The 18,510-nt window shown below is 50.2% G+C and overlaps 1 protein-coding gene across 7 annotated transcripts in view; it reads left to right on the top strand.

Annotated features, from left to right (window-relative positions):
- Agap1 (ArfGAP with GTPase domain, ankyrin repeat and PH domain 1) overlaps window positions 1-18,510 on the top strand; it is a 432,542-nt gene that overhangs the window by 142,947 nt on the left and 271,085 nt on the right. For all 7 annotated transcript variants that reach the window (XM_052192070.1, XM_052192071.1, XM_052192067.1 and 4 more), the window contains exons 2-3: window positions 3,030-3,088; window positions 7,659-7,746. In XM_052192070.1, the coding sequence (XP_052048030.1) occupies window positions 3,030-3,088; window positions 7,659-7,746 (147 nt within the window). The remainder of the gene's footprint in view (window positions 1-3,029; window positions 3,089-7,658; window positions 7,747-18,510) is intronic.

Below are 18,510 nucleotides of genomic sequence, written 5' to 3'. Positions count from 1 at the left end.
CCTGCTCACTAGAGGATCTTGGATTGTTTAAGATGTTGTGGATTGCTGACAGGCTTGTGATGACATCGTGCCGATTTCCCCCCCACGTGACCATGGGTGCTGTGGGTTGACCCATGTGACATCATTGCTGTTCCAGCTCCAGCTCTTCTGACCTGTCTCTCAGACAAACCCCAGCCGTCAGAAGGACAAAGCCTCCTAACGGCCTGTTTTCTGCTATGCCTTCCCTAGTTGCTGATGGCCTGCTCCCTGTAGTAGGGAATAGGGCTCTGCTCTGAAGGAGACCAAGGCCTCTCAGGGAAAGGAAGGTTCAGGGTGCCTTTGGCCCCCCACGATCCTTAGTTTCTACCAGGAGTTGATGTAGCCAGGAGGAACTGAGGCTATGGAGGTCCACACAGAAGCCTAGGGTGGCTGTTGTCTGCATGTGCGGGGTGGGGTCGATGGCACTGTGGTGTCCCTAAAGTGGGTGGGCCCTGTGGAGATGAATGGTGTCCCTTGCTGAAAAGGGCCCCTGTGCAGCGAGATCTGCCCTTTGGGCTGCTCAGAGAGCATGAAGGCAACCCTGGCCCCGGAAGTTCATCCTGTGGCCTTCCTGTGGCGGATTCTGCTAGCACAAGCCTGTCACTACAGGGGGAGGTCAGGACACAGTACCCACTTCCTTTGTTGAGCTGACTAAAGACTGTTAAATTCTGGGACCGTAGCTTGGTGTTAGAGCACTTGCCCAGTATGTGGAGACCCTGCATTGGTCGCACCACACTGCAAAGTGTGTGTGCGTGCGCATGCGTGTGAGGGGTGGGGGATGGGGAAGTGGGGGGAGGGTGGCAGGCTGTAGTAGAAGCCCCGTGCTAGGCTAGTGATGAATAATGATAAGCCACAGCGGAGAACCCTGTGGCATCCAACAGGAGGCAGGCAGCATGGCCCACACCTAGCAGAGGCTCACGGGGCTACCCACACCCATCACTGGGAATCTCTGCTCTACTGTTACATTTCAGTCCAGTAGTACTTTATCTAAACCGGTGCCTGTGAATGTGTTTCTTTCTTGTCACTGTATTCTGTGGAGTGAGGTGTAAGTGGGCACCACAGTTTCTTCTGTGTCATTGTTTTTGGTGAGGGTGTTGAGTCAGGGTAGTCAGGTTGGCTTTGAGCTCACTGTGCAGCCTAGGAGCTTCTGATCCTTAGGATCCTACCTCTCCAGTGTGGAGATGGCAGGCGTGCGCCAGACCAGCTTTCTTTATTCAGTGCAGGACGTCAACCTTGGGCCTACTGTGTGCTTAGTAAGCAAGCCCACAAACGGCCGTGCCTTCGGGCTCTGCCCCACTGGGAACATCCTTGGGAAGTGTGTGCACACATGCCCTGAGTTGTTCCTTGAAGCAGACAGCTGCACAGTCGTCTTCTGAGGGACAGAGATGTGGTTTGCCTCGGCCCCCTCTCCCTGCTGTGTGAGGTTTCTCTGTAGGTGCTGTGTAGCTTGCATTTCCATTGCTATCTGTGGCACAAGGCTCAGCCACTGAGAAGCCACACAGAGGAAGGTGACAGAGATTGTGGCGCAGAAGTCTTTGACTAAAGCACATAGTGTCATTTTTCATTTGATCCAGAGCAGGCCAGCCTTCTCTTCCTTCGGACTGGGCCCTGGATTTTAAAGAAAGGTTTAATGATGAAACTGTTTGTTCTTTTGACTGACTGACTGACTGACTGACTGACTGACTGACTGACTGACTGACTGTGTCTCTGTCTCTGTCTCTCTCCCTCTTCCTCCCTCCTCCTCCTCTTCTTCCTCCTAAGTCAACTATTTTATTAACCTAGTTGCCACAAAAATGAACATTCTGCAACAATGTCACACAAGGCTACAGTATGGATGTATGTTGGCTTCTGCAGATTACCCAGGTTCTCCTGATTTAGCTCCCCTGAACAGAGGCCTTTTTCTGGGTGACTGTCCCCTTAGACATTGGAGTTTCTAAGTCAGTGCGGGGCCATTAATGTCTGCCCTGTGTTGGTTGCAGCCTCTTTGGTGTCGGGGACTGTCTTCCCGTCTGCTTGGCACCTCTCTCACCCTTTCCCAGCTGTCTACAGAGGAGCAGCAGGCCATTGCTTCCAGCCCTGACCCCCGCTGGGTCTGAGTACCCAAGCATCCTCCTCAGCATGCTGACCGACTTGATCTTGAATGTGTTGTGAGGGGCTTTACTTTTTGGACAGCTTTAGAGATAACAGGAGTCGGCATTTGAGGAAGGCAAAAGAGTGAACTATATTGGAAAGAGACATGAAGCCTGTGGCTGGCTTGTAGTAGGTACTAACTACCTCAGGCTATCATTTTTGACAGGAAGTGGCATGAAAATTCTGTGAGCAAAACTAGGGATGTTGGTTGTGGGATCGTAAGGTGTAAGGCAGGCGGGGCATAAACACCCTGCGGAGCTCCGCGGTACAGAGGGGCCTTGTCTTCCTGACCTATCCTGAGCCACCCTTGCTGAAAGCTGTCTGGTTTCTTTCTGAGGATCCAAATATTCTGCAGTCTTGCTGCTAGCTCTAGCCATTGTCTATATCCTGTGTGTGTGTGTGTGTGTGTGTGTGTGTGTGTGTGTGAGAGAGAGAGAGAGAGAGAGAGAGAGAGAGAGAGAGAGATTGATTTTGGGAAAATAACTGTTTCAATAGAATAAAAAAAAGATGAAAATCTAGCTTGACACAAGGTCAGGCCCAGGCAAGTCAGGCTCCTGTCTCAGTTTTTCTACATTGTGCCGAGAACCAGGACAGCCTTCAGGTCTTCTGTGGACACGAGGAAAGCCTGAATCTTGAGTGATTGAGGAATGGCCAAAACGAGGGGCCTTGGGTGTTGATGAGTGCAGTGTGCATTACACCACAGCCCTGAGGCTAGACAATGTGTGAACTTGGGTAAGTTTTGGCCTCCAGGTAGGTGTAACATGGGCAGCTGGTAGGACCCTGCTTTCGTGGTCCCCTCTACCAAAAATGTCATCTAGGGAATGTTCTGACTTGCTGTGAGTGGTGGCCAGCCTCCTCACGTTTCCCACCCTCTATTACAGATGCTTTCGTGAACAGCCAGGAATGGACACTCAGCCGATCGGTCCCGGAGCTCAAAGTGGTGAGTGGCATCTCGGGCCCAGGGGAGGGAGGGGCTGGAATAAGCAGGGTGTGAGTGTGCAAGCTTGTTTCTGAGGCCTGTAGGTAGGGTGTGTTCTGTCTGGGGTGTGTGCACCTGGAAAAGGCCATCACGGGCCATAAGGAGCTACAGCCTTGAGTGTGCTCTGACAAGCTGTGACAGCCATCCAACAGCCCGACTGTGCTGCTCTGTGTCTGTGTTACACGTACACTGCTCTACATATGCCACCAGGGATTGACCTGTCCCTTGCTGGGTGTTATGACAGCCTCTGTAACAAGCTATCAGGAGTCATAATTTTTAAAAAGCAATGACTGTTTATGCAATTATGAATTCTTGGCATAAGTCAAGCTTATAGCTTGAAAGCTTATAGCTGGCTTCTGTGAGTGTTTCCTGTTGCAGTCGCCTCTTAGAGCCTAGCTCTATTGCTCCTCTCACACGTTAGCATGGAAGGAAGGGACAAACCTTCCTGTGTCTGCTCTCTCTCTCTCTCTCTCTCTCTCTCTCTCTCTCTCTCTCTCTCTCTCTCTCTCTCTCTCTCTCTCGCTAGGCTCTATAATTTACCTGCTAGAAGAAAGTTTCAGATGATGAAGGCCCTCAGTTTGGCCCACCCACTCACTGTGCGTTTTCCCAGTGTGTTCACTCTTTCTCCCCAGTGACTGAGCTGAACCTCCAAGGCCCCACGTCCTTCCGTCCTGCTGTCCGCACCTCAGTGATGCTGAGAGGTTGGGATAAGGACTTTTGTGTCTCACACCTGAGATGGAACTAAGCCACTTCCTCTAGGACACTGATGTGTTTCAGCAATGGCCCCCAATGGAGTTATCCACTTATGGAAGACACCTCTCTTCCCAGCCTCTGGGGTTCTGCAAGACTGGCTCCGAAATAGCTCTGTTGTCTGTCTTCTCTGTTTCGTAGCTTCTGCAACCTGTACAGTGTACAGAGTGTTCTGGAAATACCTAATGAGGGGCACAGAGTGCCAGTGCCATTAGCAGTGCCTTTTCGTACAGGTTGCCCGGGTTCAGATACTCCTGGTAGGAAACCCAGGCGCTGACCCCTCTGGTTCTAGATTCAGTGCCAATTAACAAGGCCGTGGTGTTTTCACAAGATGTTTATAAAGCATATACTCCACTGGGCATGCTCTGCCTGCATGTAATTATGGCCTTCTGTCTTCACAATTACCCCATGAGGGGCAGGCCCTGCTGTTAGCTTGTGCCACAGGTAAGGTCTGAGACATGGAAACCTTGCCCAGAAGCCACCTCCAGTTAGGTAGAGCTGGGATTCGAAGCCAGCACTGCCTTGGAGAGCCTTCTGTGTACCTGTCCCAACTGTTGCTGTAGCCTCTGGCCTCATGTGTCCATTTAAGCGAGATCAGCAGGGGGTGGGGTGGGGTGGGTGCTTCAGCTTCCTGGCAGCACAAGAGATGGCTGGGAACCAGGCGGTATCTGTCGGTCCTCATCTTCCCGAGAAACTGCCTGGGAGTTAAAGGTCCCTCGGGTTGACAGGGCCTGGACAGGTTTAATTTGGCTGGTTTGGGCTTTTTAAGACAGCATCTTATATGTAATCTTAGCTGTCATGATTCACCGTGTAGCCCAGGCTGGCTTTTAATTCACCATCTTTCTTCTTCCGCTTCCCAAGGACTAGAATTATACAGACCTATGCCGCCATGTCTGGTCCGGTCCACATATTCTTATCAGCCAATAATAACTGAGAATTGTTGCTACCAAAACCTTATTTTCTGGTATATGGCTTTCTGTGGTAAGCATCGGTGTGTCTAGCAAGTAAGCTCACTTGAGCTCAAGGCCTCATCCCTGGTTTGAGGATGGCCAGGCGCTCTGCTGTGGTGGGTGCCCTCTTGTGGCGGCATCAGCAGGCACCTCCCCCTGTCCTTGCCTGGTGAGGATGCTCAGATCTGAAGAGGCACTTCTTTGTTCTGTAAGCATTTCCCTTCCCATGCCCACAGGGATGTTATTGTTCTGCCCTCATGCAGCACCCCAGACGGACAGGTGGCCCTTTAGGTCATCTCTGTGGGACCCTCAGCCCTGCTTGGAAGCGGAGCCATGGGATGATGTCACTGAGTCTCCAATGGACCTTTTATGGAGTTTTTCTCAGAGATTCTTTCAGAACCCATCAGGACATGCATACGGTTCACTGTTTGCTCCTGTGAGGGTGGCAGGCCTCTGCCTGGGGCTCTCTGAGGCCGTGTCACAGTTGCTCTCAGCACTGCAGATTGGTGCCAGGCTCCACAGGCTCCGTGCCTTCATCTGGGTGGAAATGGGAGGCAGACCACGCAGAGGTGCCACCATGTATTTTGCTTATATTGTCAGCTTGGATTTTTAACTGACATTTTGACAGCAGATTCCTGTTTAGTAGTTGAGTAGAAAACACAGGATGCTAGAGAATTGAGTTTATAAAGGTGCTATGCTCTGCTGCTTCTGGGAGTGTGACAGTATGAGGCACAGAGCCTTAACTGATGGCAAGGCGGGTGACACCACCTGCCTGAGAAACCCAGCCTGGGCATTATCAGGGTACCCCTTTATGTTCATGAAGCCCTTGGACCCAGGGTGAGTTACTTCCTCTTCTGCAAGTGACATTCGGAGCAGCTGTTACAGTTTCCCAGGAGGGCCCTATCCTAACATGGTAGTTCTGCCAGTGTTTCAAGTTAAAATGGTGCATCCCACAACCTATGAGATGGATGCAGGGGCCAAAGAAACCTCTGTCCCAACCCTGGGGCGGGCGGCACTGGGCTGCCCAGGTGTACGCTATACCATTGCCCACTGTTGCAGGAAAGAGCGGCTGGTGTCGCCACACAGAGAAAGCCCAGCTGCACAGTGCTGGATAGGGGACATTCCTTCCAGGAAGAGAAAGTAATCTTAATTAAAAATTTCATTTCTGTGGCATAATACTGGCTTGGATTTTCCCAGCTTGAAGCTGACAAGCAGCAGGTGCCCTTGAGCAAAAGAATAATTAATAGGCAGATATTCTCCAACTGTGGAGGCTCGAGGTAGGAAGATGCAGGCTGGCCTTGGAGGGGAGGCCCCTTTCTTTGTGCAGGAACCGTCCACAAGCCCTAGTCCTCAGCCCAGCTCTCTGAGGCAGAGAAAGTTCATTTATACTCAGTGGGTCTGTGGGGACTGGTGCCGGCATCCCTTGGGCCAGGTGCCTTGGCAGGGTGGAGAACAAGATGAGAGAGGCACAGTCCCTTCCTTTAGGGGCTGGAAGTCCCAGCCTCACACTGAGATCTGTTGAACACTGAGTTGTGTAGCCATGAAGCAGCAGGACCTAGGGTCTGAGAGCATCTTGCTGGCTACAGGTGAGGGTATGGCATTAAGGTGTTCTCTTCCCTCCACTGTGACAAGATGTGGTAGCTGTGAACAGTAAAACCTGTGTTCATAGTTCTAGAGGTTGGGAGCCAAAGGCATCTACAGATTTGGGATCTGGTTAGGATTTGGAGGTCATCTGTCCTGAAGATGACAGGTAGAGTCAAACGTACACTGATCCCATCTGGCCAGTGTTCCTGTGACCAATCAGAGGCCCTACTCCCCAGTACAACACCTGGGACCCGGGGACTTAAGCCTTCAGAAGCCAAAGGCTGGACCTCAGAGCTAGTGTTTTCTGAACAGAAGCCAAAGGATGTGATTTCTGAACAGGCTGTTGATCCTGAGTTGGAGTAGGACTTGGGGCTGTGATCAGTCGGTGTAGAAAGTTCTACTCACCTGGAGACAGCAAGTCCACAGAGATGAGGTTGGTAGCTTGTGCACATAGGATTCAAAGCCAGGAAGTGGGAAGCCGAGTGGCTGAAGGGCTGGAAGCATGGTGAGGGGGCAGGGCCAGGGCAGCCTGCAGGTGCAGGGGTGGCTGCAGGCTGGGGGCAGTTGGGACTGGGAATTCATAACGTGGTCATTGAGCGAAGAGTAGAATGCACAAGGCTGCTGAGTGCAGCAGCTCCCGAGGGACTGTGGGGGAAGGGCAGGACTCTGGCACAGGCCAGGTGCCCGTTCGCCCACCCTAGCCTGCCAGTGTTATCTTCTACCCACTGTGATCACCTGGGCCATCCTGGCCACAGCTTGACTGTGGTTTTTCTCTTGGTTGTGTGTGTTTCTGAGAGGCAGGCTTGCTGTCTACTCTCAATAGGCTCTGCCTCCCCTCTCCCACCCAGTTACTCCGACCTCCCAAGTCTTTTCCATGTTCACCTTTTTAGGGTAGAACACGTCAGATGGTCCTGTCTACACGTGACTGTGTAGCATCGTGTCCCATGGAACCTTTCCTCCTTAGTAGAGGGAGTAATTTATCTTTGTGGACAGTTGAGCCAGAGCACATGTGCCAGATAGAGTAAGCAGGGTGTTCCCAGGAGAAGGCCAGCATGCTGACACCCTGTCAGTACCCAGCACAATTGAGGACAGGAGCAGCTCATTTGGGATTGACACTTTTCTCCGATAGAAATAGTTGCTGCATTCATTTTTCAGCGTCTCTCCAACATTTTGGTGGGGTGATTATGACCACATGTGCAAAAAAAAAAAAAAAAATCACCTCTGTTGTCTTCTTTTTTTTGCCACAGGGAATTGTGGGTAACCTGGCCAGTGGCAAGTCTGCGCTGGTGCACCGGTACCTGACAGGCACGTACGTGCAGGAGGAATCTCCAGAAGGTATGCTGTTCGGCAGGTGGTTAGTTACCAGCTTAGAGTTCAGGGCTTCAGTTTTCTCTTTAGCATATTCTAAATCATTGATGACCCATGGTAAAGCCATAGGAAAGACACCAAGCAGCAAAGAGACCGAGGTATACGCTCCCTCCCATAGGGGTTTTAGCGCAGCGCTCCAGCATTTTTGAGCATTAACGTCGAGATGTTCTCGAGTGCATTTCCCCTGTAGAGCATGTCCCTCGGAACCTTAGTCCAGTGCAGGCCCCTTTGAGACTTGGTCGGACACCCTTCGAACTGGACACTGACCTTGTGATGCTACTTAGTCACAGACGCCGGCATTTCTAAATACAATCCAGATCACCCTGCCACGTGTCTAAGTATGTTTCCCTTTATATTGTATTACGAACATGTAATAATCATTTTGCATGTGAGTTAGGCATTTTTTTTTTGCCATTAGACATTTGATTCTTCTGTTGACATATCCATGTCTTGCTGTGGTTCCGTTTTTGTTTTTTGTTTTTTTTTTTCCCCTTGCCCTAAGTAACTTGTACAACAGTGGTAGGAGGAAGGGAGCCCTTTAGTCCCCCAGATGCAAGCGTAGCCCACGAGCCACTTCCTGAACTATATTTTCTCCCAGTGTAACCTTTTGAAATCCAACTCTGAGACACTGAATTTCTGGTTCCTTCTTTTTCTTACTGGCTGTTCCATTCTTTGCAGATATGGACGCAGGTAACTATACATTTTCTTCATGCAGTGCTTGTCTCGTTCTGGAGAGAGGAGAGGCACACCCCTGTACTGTAGCGCCCGCCCCCGTTCCACCCTGTTGTGTGTCTCATCCTACTTCGTCTCATTCACCTTTTTCCTGAGTTCAGCATCTCACCCTGTTCCGTCCCTTAGCTGTCTTTGAGTAGTAGTTCAAAGTAGCTTCCCGTGTCCTCTGTAACACGTTTCAGCCCCTTAACTCTTGTCCTAAAGACTGTAGAGCCATTTAGAAAGAACAGAATTCTGAGGGGCCTGCTTGGGGCTCTGCTACCACCCTGCAGTGTTTTTCAGCCATGTTTTTAAAGCCTTGTGGCTGTCCTGTCAGAGAAACGCCCACTTTTTAAATTCTCTCAGTGGAATGATGGTCTGGGAGGAGGAGGGGATCCAAACAGGTTTATGAATGAGACCAGATGGGCAAAGGCTTGGGTTTGTGTGGTCTACAGACCCAGGTGCCTGGAACCCACAGCGTGGGGGAGGGAGGTATCAAGGTAGTATCTTCCCCCAAGACCCATCCAGGGCTATGCAAGTGCTTTCTACATCGTGCCTGAGTGTGGATGGTCACCACAGCCAGTGTGACTGGGAGGCTGGAGTGCTTTAGACTAGGGACTTCCATGTGTGAGACTCACCATTGGACAGTTGGTGAAACCAAGGGTGAGCAGCCAGCCCCACTGCAAGACAAGCATTTGCCTTTTTCAGGCAACTCTGATTTGAACATCTCCATCACGTGAGCTAGGATTGCTAGATGTTCCATGCCAACCCCTGGTTCTCTTGCTGTCATGCTGTGGCTCAGAGGTCTGGCAGTTTTAGAGGAGGTTGTGCTGATGTTGCTGATTCTAAAGGAAGAGGCTGGACCACATCTACATTTGGTCATTATTGTGGTGTCTGTCCTTTTCCCATTGGACGTCCAGTCTGTCCTAACACGCCTGTGTCTGACTTGATTTATTTGTAGTGTAGAATATGACATTCTATTTTGATCAACACAGAAGTGTTTCTTTTGAACATTCACACATCAGAAGTAAAAATTGTGCCGTGAGATGACCTCATTGGCTGCTAACACCCTCCACCCCCACCCTGCAGAGTGAGAATATATCATCACATTGGCAGACATATAGCTGAGGACTCCTGGATCTGGAGACAGAATTGAGGCTGTCTCTCACCCTGTCCCCTGCCTACCTATATGTTTATCTGCCTTCTGTCTCTGTGCTTCTGAAGAGGTGCACTGGTTTAGTGACTGTTAGGGTACAGGTAGGAGGGTGCAGCTCAGGAGGACAGGTGTGGTTGATGTTTGGCTGGAACTTTGGATTTGAAGTGACCTCTGCAACTCCCTAATGTTTTGTGTTGCAGTTGCCTTCAGAGTGTCCTTTGTGACACTCCATTTTCCCTTGCTATGACAGAAACCCCCTTTGCTTTAGAAAGAAAACTGGTATATTTTACTCCACATTTTGAAAGACTGGAGGTCCATGAATGGGCAGTTATATTTGGGGTCTGGTGAGGGTCTCCTGGTGGCATCTTAGCCAGAGCTAGTATGACAAGGGATCACATTCTGAGACAGGAAATTTGAGTGTGGGATGTGGACAGTTTTGATCTTTACAAGAACCCCTTCTACTGAGAATGAACCATCACCTCCCATACCTACATTAACCCTTCCGAGGACAGCATCTCCAATGAGTAGTTTCCCTGCATTATAACCTATCTTAAAGGATTCAGCACCTTCCATTGTTGGGAGACAGACCTTTGGAGACACACTCAAGCATGTCCAAGTCACAGGCATCCCTATGACTGCTAGAGCGGGCAGCTCAGCTGGACAGCAGCCACCCCACCATCCACATGGCTATTTCTGCCAGGCTGTGCAACTCACTGGATTCTCTCCATTCTTGTTCATGGTGTCACAGGGTTGTTCCTCTGGCTTAAAGCATACTAAATATCCTTTGCTGTGTGTCTTAGTTAGGATTTCATTGCTGTGAAGAGACACCATGACCAAGGCAACCCTTATAAAAGACAACATTTAAATTGGGGCTGGCTTACAGGTTCAGAGGTTTGGTCCGTCATCATCATGGGAGAAAGTGTACTGTACGCAGGCAGATATGGTGCTGGAGAAGGGGTTAAGAGCTCTGCATCTTGATCTGCAGTCAGCCAGGGGAGAACTCCTGCAGGCAGCTAGGAGGAGGTGATCTTCTGCACTGGGCAGAACTTGAGCATAGGATCTCAAAGCCCACTCCCACAATGGCACACTTCCTTCAGCAAGGCCACACCCACTCTAACAAGACCATGCCTCCCAATAGAGCCACACTGTGGGCCAAGAATATTCAAACCACCGCACTGTGATCCTGGCTTGCTCCTGGGGGTGTTGGGTAATGGGAGGGATAATGTGGTAAGGAGCTTAGACCAGAACAATACTCTTGGAGAAGAGCTCCGCCTCCTGACAGAAACATTTCAGGTGCAGTCACCCGGACTGTTTTCTTCAGGTGCCTCTCAGTGTCACCACACAGGGAGGCTCAGTTCTCTCTTTTTGAGTGGATCCTTTTTAGTTGGCATTTTATTCCTTGAGAGAAGAGAGTTGACTTGAAAGCCTGGGAAATGTAGTCAAGAGAAAACACTTTATGCTGTGTGTGTGTGTGTGTGTGTGTGTATACATACTTTTTTTTAAAGATTTATTATATGTAAGTACACTGTAGCTGTTTTCAGACATCCCAGAAGAGGGCATCAGATCTCATTATGGATGGTTGTGAGCCACCATGTGGTTGCTGGGAGTTGAACTCAGGACCTTCCGAAGAACAGTCAGTGCTCTTAACCACTGAGCTATCTCTCCAGCCCCTTGCATTACATTTAATGCTACTTTTAATTAGTGACTTAGGGGAAACCAGTTTATCTCAGCAGGGAGTCTGTGATCCCTGGAAGGAACTAAAAGAGTATAGTTATTGTATGGGTGGTCTCCTTTATGTGTGTGTGTGTGTGTTAATGTGGGGTGATATATGATGTATGATTGATACCGGAGTCCCAGGGCTGCTATTACAATATACCATAGACCCAGTGGCTGAAAGCAGAAGTAATATCACTAGGTGAGTTTGGTTCCTTTAGTAGGCAGGCAGGGCAGGTCTTGGTGATGGTGGTGGTGGCGGCAGTGGCAGCCCCAGTGTACTCAGCTATGGAGGGAGGGCTCAGCTTCGTTTGTTCCCCTGGACCCTGGTTGGTTAGCACTGCTGGCTTTAAGTCCCACAGGACAGGACCAGACTGGGTGTGACCCTCACACCTCCCTTTCAGAACTCTATTAATAGCTGCTAATTAGAGTTGTGAACGGTGTTTGGGCTGTGTAATTTCAGATCCCTCTCATGTGTTAAGTGCTTAGCATTCACTGTGTACCCTGCCTTCCCTCACACCAAACCCCTGTGTTTCATGGAATTTTAACTCTCTGTGGGGAGAAAAATAGAGAAACAGCTTGCCAACAGCATGTGGGAGGTGTTGGGACACTAACTGTGTCCTCCAGGGATGGTAGGCGCTCGGCCCTGGGCAGCCTCTCTGGGTGTTGTTCCCTCCTATGAGGGCCGTGGGGATGGAAGGGCACTGAGACTGCAGAAGCTTGAAGTCCCAGTGGCCTTGGCATTTCTGTAAGGATGGAGTGGTAGATGGCTTTAAGGTAAAGTCAGCAAAGCTGAGAATGGCAGAACATTGATCACCCCTAGCTGTACTTCTCAGCCGCAGTCTGCTGATGGTTCAGGGCTAGAACTGTGGGTTGAAGTCGTATTGTCTACAAACCACCTCCTGTTACCCAGAGCCAAAGTAAACAAACGCACATACACTAAATGGAGGCTGAGGCCTGCCTGCTCTAAGACCCACTCACTCACTGCCTGAAGAGGGAGGAAGGCAAGTCTTACTCCAAGAGTGACTACCACTGGCTACAGCTTCAGGAGAGGTCTACATCCAGATGTGGCGTGGGAGTAGGTGGACTGGCTGTTCCGGTTCACATGGGCATAATTCATAAGAGACTTGTTCCACTTGTCACTGACTTTTCCATTGATCATTGACTCTTAACCTGTTGAAATTTGGAGGCAGAAACTTCAAGGTTGTGGTTGCCCTAGATATGTCTACACCGACAGCCAGTAGGGGCCTGGCCAGAAGCTTGGTGATGGAGACCCACCTCCAGGAGGCCTGGCTCTACCTCTCTGCCCAGCCCTGTTTCTGTGCTCTCCTGGCTATCCAGATGTCTTATACACAGTGGCTTATGCACAATGGCCTCAACCACACACAGTGAGGTGCACAGACAGTAGCCTGGAGATCCCCACATCAGGTTTTTATCTTTCTCCTGCAGAGTCAGAAAACAGCTAATCACATGTCTGCTCCTGAGTCACCCCTTTTGCAGCACAGTAACCCAAGAGGTAGAGGCAGAAAATCCAAGTTGGCTCTTTCCCTGGGGAGGGGATGGCAGTATCTTTCCCACTGAAGCCCTGGAGGGAGTCGGAGGAGCCGACACAGGATATGTGCAAATGTTGCACATGTTGCAGTTGTAGTATTTTTTGGTAATGATGGTGTGAGGAAACATCGGGCATGCTCAGTAGGTATGATTTGTTATGAGGGGCATTTTTGATCTGTGGTTGGCTGGATCCCTGGGTGTGCAACAGGGGTATATGGAGGGTTGATTCTCTAAGTGAACTGGGTCAGAATGCCCTGGGGAGCCCTAAATGATGCTGTACTCTTCCAGTGACAAACTCCACCAAGCACCATTCCACCACAGCTCACCCTGAAGAACCAATGAGAGTTTGGGGCTTCCTTCCAGAGCCTGGGTGTGAGGGCATACTGGCAGGAGTGTGATGACCCAGGGTAGCCATGCTGAAAAGTCTTTACCCAGCATGCATGATGGCCTCCCCATAGCCATTTAGATGGAGTCCCTTCCCATTCCCCTTTCTAAGCCTGCATGGACCATCTGCTCTGGAGGCACTGAGGCCATGTGCAGTTAGCGACGATTGTGAACAACTGGCTGGGAGATGTGGCTGGACTCTCTCAGGTGAGGGTCCTGTGACCCTCCCAGTCCCCTGTTCCTTTGAGAGAGTATCAGCAGTCCACAGGTCTACCAGTGGCAGTTGACTCTTGGAAGAAGGCCCAGCCAATCTTTTCCTTAGAGGATAAGCATAATACAACAGTCTCATAACTCACACTTAGAGCCTGAGTCAGCAAAAATCTGCCAGTGCTCTTTGTTATGCCTGGCTAACTAGAGTGTGCAGACGACAGGTCTCAACTCTTTGTCCCTGAGAGAAGCTCGGAGCTGACTTACATGTATGTTGCCTGTTTACTTTTGATGGAGTGGTTTCAGGTTTGGTGAAAGCAGTCTGTGGGAAGGAGTGCAGTCCACATCTGGGAGAGAGACAAACTGAGATGTGCAAATGTGTGTAGGGGCTGGGGAAGGGGCACTAAGAGAGGAGTGGGGTCTGAAAGGAAGGGAACAAAATGCACCCCATAACCTGGGAGTCAGGGATGCAGTCAGGGCTGCTGTGCAGTCTCTTCACCTAACTCCTTGCTAAAGCCTGTCATGACTGCCTGGAGCACAATACTCAGGGTTCCTAGCTCATCTTGGCCGTTCATCAACCTTACGACATTCAGCATCTGATGAACACACAGAGTGACTTGAGTAGAATACTCAGAAAAATCTCAGTCATGGGTGGCCTCCTCCTGTGTGGGCCTGTCATGTGGGTGCCACGAGAGGCTCCCACTCCACTCCTTCTGGGGCCTCAGCTCCCACTGATGTTCTCAGAGGTGTGGCTGTAGTCACCAGTGCTTTCCTCAGCTCAAGGACTCATTCACTGTTCTGTATGAACACACGAAACCGTCAGACAGCTTTAGGGCATCCCCTGAACGCAGGTGAGACCAAGGAAGGCACAGCCTTTATGTTACCTGGGACCACACCTGACCACCAGGAACTTAGATCAGAGAACAAGATGGCGAGTGGCTGGTACCCTCTCCTGGGTCTAGAAGCTCTAGGCTCTTTGCCACACTGATGGATAGGTGGGAAGTGGGGTTGTTTGTGCCACGTGTAGCACCAGGGCACTGGGTTCCGTGTGGGCTTTATTTGAGGTTCTCTCTCCCTCTCGGCTGCTGATGTCACATGCTACAGCAGGTTCCCGGTGGTCACTTACATCCAGCCAGAAGTTGCCTGAGAGTCACTGTCCCATGCCTCTGTCTTGGTATTCCCCCGGAAGGCCTGCCTGGACTGCTCTCCTAACAGATGTGTCTGGCTAGCGTCAGGCTAGTGAGTGTGTTCTCAGAAGCATGTGGATCTGAAATATTTTGTTAATAGATGTTTGCTTAGTCTCCTAGAAACAAACGCCGTGGTAAACACCCAGCCTGGTCTCTCAGAGTTGCTGAAACATATTTAGGCCATTGGCTCTGAGAACCTTTTCCAAATCCAGTAAACTTTTAAAAAGTCTAGTAAGCCACTATTGCTGCACAGATGGTAGGCTTCTTCTCAAACTCTTCTGGATCCTCTTTGACGTTTGAGCAAAACAAAAAATCCATATAACCCTAATAAACCTGGAGTGCTTTTGAAATCTACCCATTTACAGTTTTTAATGTGAATTTTACCCTGTTGCTTGCAACCTAGGGATTTTAGCAAAAGCAACTATTTAGGGGTCTCTCTGAGCTTTGAGATATTGGGCCCACTGGTTGGTCGGTTCCATAGTTCAGTTCAGTTGTTATTCTGGGTGGTTTGAGGTGCTAACCTGGTCACTAACAGGAATATACTTTACCTTACCTTCCATGCTGGCATCTTGTATGTTGCATGCAGTCTACGATGTTACCCTGCATAGCACAGAGCCTGCACACGATACTGCGTAAGACAGGTGAAGGACACTTAGTTCTTTACCAGACTTTAGAAGATGCAATGAGAAGCATGCACTGTGAACAAGGAGAAAGGGCAACAAAGCCAGAAAAGAGGAGGTTGTCATGTTTCTGGCATCCGTGAGTCTGCCAGAACAAAATGTGCTTTTCAGTTGGTTGGCAGGAACTCAGTGGCTTGCCCGTGTTTTTATCATTACTTCAGCAAGAAGCTGAAGACTCACTGAAAACTGCTCCAGGGTCTGAGGTGGCGTGTACATCCAGGAAGCAGTTGTTTCCCTGATCGTTACATGGACCTGATGTACACCTGGCCAGGTCAAGTCTCCCAACCCTCCCAGCTAGGGTAGATCAGCTGGCATGTACTGGGCAGGATCATCAGGTCATGGTCAGTAGACGTGCATGCACTTGGATACCACTGGTCTCCAGAGTCAGAATCAGCCGGCCTGGCTCTCCACATGCCTGTTGCTGTCCCAGCAATCTAAAGAGTTGAGGACAGCCATTATTTTTTTTAATACTTTTGGAGTAGGGTTTGGTGTGTTGTAGCCTGGCCTTGGTGCCATTATGTAGCAGAGGGTGACTTGAGCATCTGATCCTCCTGCCTCTACTTCTCCAATGCTGGGATTGCAGCCATGCACACTGTGCCCAGGGTATGTGTGCAGCAAGCAGAACCATGCATGCATGCTAGACGGGCACTCTCCCCACTGAGCTGCGTCCCCAGTCCAGCAGCACAACCATTCTCCACAGGAAAGAATTCTCCGCTTCCCATTTGCAAGCCCGGGGTATGTTTCATGATACATTTTACCTCCACAGGGTGTCTTACCCTGAAGGTCATCACCTTTATCCGCCAGACATGAGTCTTGAAATCTGTTCTTCCCCGACCTCACATTAGTCCTTGTGTCTGTTGTTTCACTCACCCTTGCCTTTGCCACCAATGGGTAGCCTGCTTCTACTTTAAGGCTCCTAGTAGCAACAACTTGCTGGGATCTGGCTGGAGGAAGATCCGTTTGCAGATGGGTGGGGACGAGGGATAGGGACCCACCTAGAGCAGCTCAGATAGGGAGGTCTGCTGCTCCTTCTCGACCTCTGTTCCTAGAGCACAGACTCTGATGCACTTAGACTGATGGGGCTCCTCCCTCTCCCGGCTCTTGCCTGTCCTGGCCTTGACACTAGCAGCTGGCTAGTTAGCTTTCCCACCATGTTGTTGACCCCTGACCACGGTGCTCATATCCAGTACAGAGAAAAAGTGGAATGTTTCTCCCTTTTGCTTTTCAATTCTTTGTTTTTCTAGTAAAATACTCAGAGATTGTGCTGATGGACTTTGCTCCGGCCCTGTGCCTTTTCTTTGAACCGGCCTGTAGTCTAGGTCTCAGGAGACGTTCTGGTCAGCTAGTCTCCTGGAACACAGTAGCGAGGTGTGCCTCACTGCTGGCTCCTGAGCTGCTGGTTATGGAGGTAGAACCAAGCCTGTGTCCTATCCAGAGTTCCTTGAGAATTTAAACAGTGGGCCTGTGCAGTACATTTCACTTTCCTTTCACTGACTGAGCATGGTAGGAACCAGAGTCGGGGAGCACTGTCCATACACCCCAAACCTGCCTCTCACAGGTGTCTCCTTAACTGTTATGGCTCCACTGAGCCTAGGTGGTCTGCTCTTCCCTGGAAATATTTCCCTCCCTGGTTCCCACAGTGATGTGTGTGCTTGTCAGGGCTACTGTGGGTGTAGGCCCGCACGGGCCCACACTGTGTATGTAATCTCAGCACGGGGCCTCATACTGACAGCGGCCTATATTGCGTGGCCCTAATGAGTTTGTGTAATTGATTTATCTGTGTTTGGTTATAGCTGGTAGTGCTGTCCTGCCTCTGTCTGTGGAGGTTTCCAGGGTACACTGTGTTAGGATTCTGAGGGGACCTAGGTAGGGACACTTGCCATGTGTGCTACTGGACCTGAGGCTGGCCTGTCCCTGTGACCGTGAGGTCAGTGTATGTGGCCAGCAGTTTCTGGCTTTTTGAGTCCACTGCTTATTGATAAACATTTAATTTTTAATTTTTAAAAAAAGCTAACACCATGAAAAAACAATAATGAAACAGGACAGTTGTTTTTGAGGGCCCAGTGAGCGAACCAGCTATGCTGAACAGACAGTGTGCGGCCACTGGGGAGGGAGCCTGAGGACAGAACCCATCCACACCGCGCCTGCCCTTGCACGCCCATAGGAAGATGGCTTAGGTTGCGTGAAGTAAAGTTCAATGCCTGAATAGAACAGGGCTCCTAAAGAATTGTCCCAACCCAAGCATGGGGTCACTGTCCAGTAGAAGTGACGGTGATGTAGTGCATGCTTTGGAGATGAGAGCGGGGCATGTAGGTAGGAGTTCCCAGACTTCCTCTAGGCTTTGGAACTGACCTAGATCTTGGTAAAGTGATCCACAGGAATCCTCTGTATTCCGCCCTCATGTCCTGTCAGGATTGTTGGCTTTTTCAGACAGACATGCCAGCTTGGGGCCCCACACACCAGTGTTGAGAGCACATAGACCTTACTCTAAGACGTTCCAGATGCAGGCTGGTCCTGGATGAAGCGAGGTCTGTCAGGCTTGGGCTGAGCCTGAGGCCCAGAAGCTCCAGCCCCAGGAAGAGGGTACAAGGACATCTTGCTTGCCAGCTCTAAACAGGAGGCTAGTGTGCTGATGGGTCCTCCTCAGTGTGAGGTGTGGGTCCTCGCAGTGGAGAGCCCCTTTCAGGAAGAGTAGAAGCCTTGAGGCAAAACCTGGTGCAATCCTTCTAGTAAACAAATTGTGTAGGATTACAACACGAATGATGCCCCAGAGACTTGACACAAGTGACCTTCAGAACAGTAAACACATGCGTCTACAAAAGGAGGCTTCAGAATGCAGACTAGCACATAGCTCAGTAGCTGGGCCTTAGCTAGCTGAAGCCCTGGGTTCAGTTCTTGACATGGGAGTGAGAGATGGCTCAGTGGTTAAGAGCACTGACTGCTGTTCCAGAGGTCCTGAGTTCAATTCCCAGCAACCACATGATGGCTCACAACCATCCGTAATGGGACCAATGCCCTCTTCTGGTGTGTCTGAAGACACAGACAGTGTACTCACGTATATAAAACAAATCTTTTTAAAGAATTATTGGAGATTTAGCCTAGTACTTCATGCATCAGATCAAGGGAAGGAGGGAGGGAACGA

This window comes from Apodemus sylvaticus, chromosome 9 (assembly GCF_947179515.1).
Source record: "Apodemus sylvaticus chromosome 9, mApoSyl1.1, whole genome shotgun sequence".
Taxonomy (NCBI): Eukaryota; Metazoa; Chordata; class Mammalia; order Rodentia; family Muridae; genus Apodemus; species Apodemus sylvaticus.
Note: the sequence above shows the minus strand (reverse complement) of the source record. Positions and strands in the feature narration are given on the sequence as shown.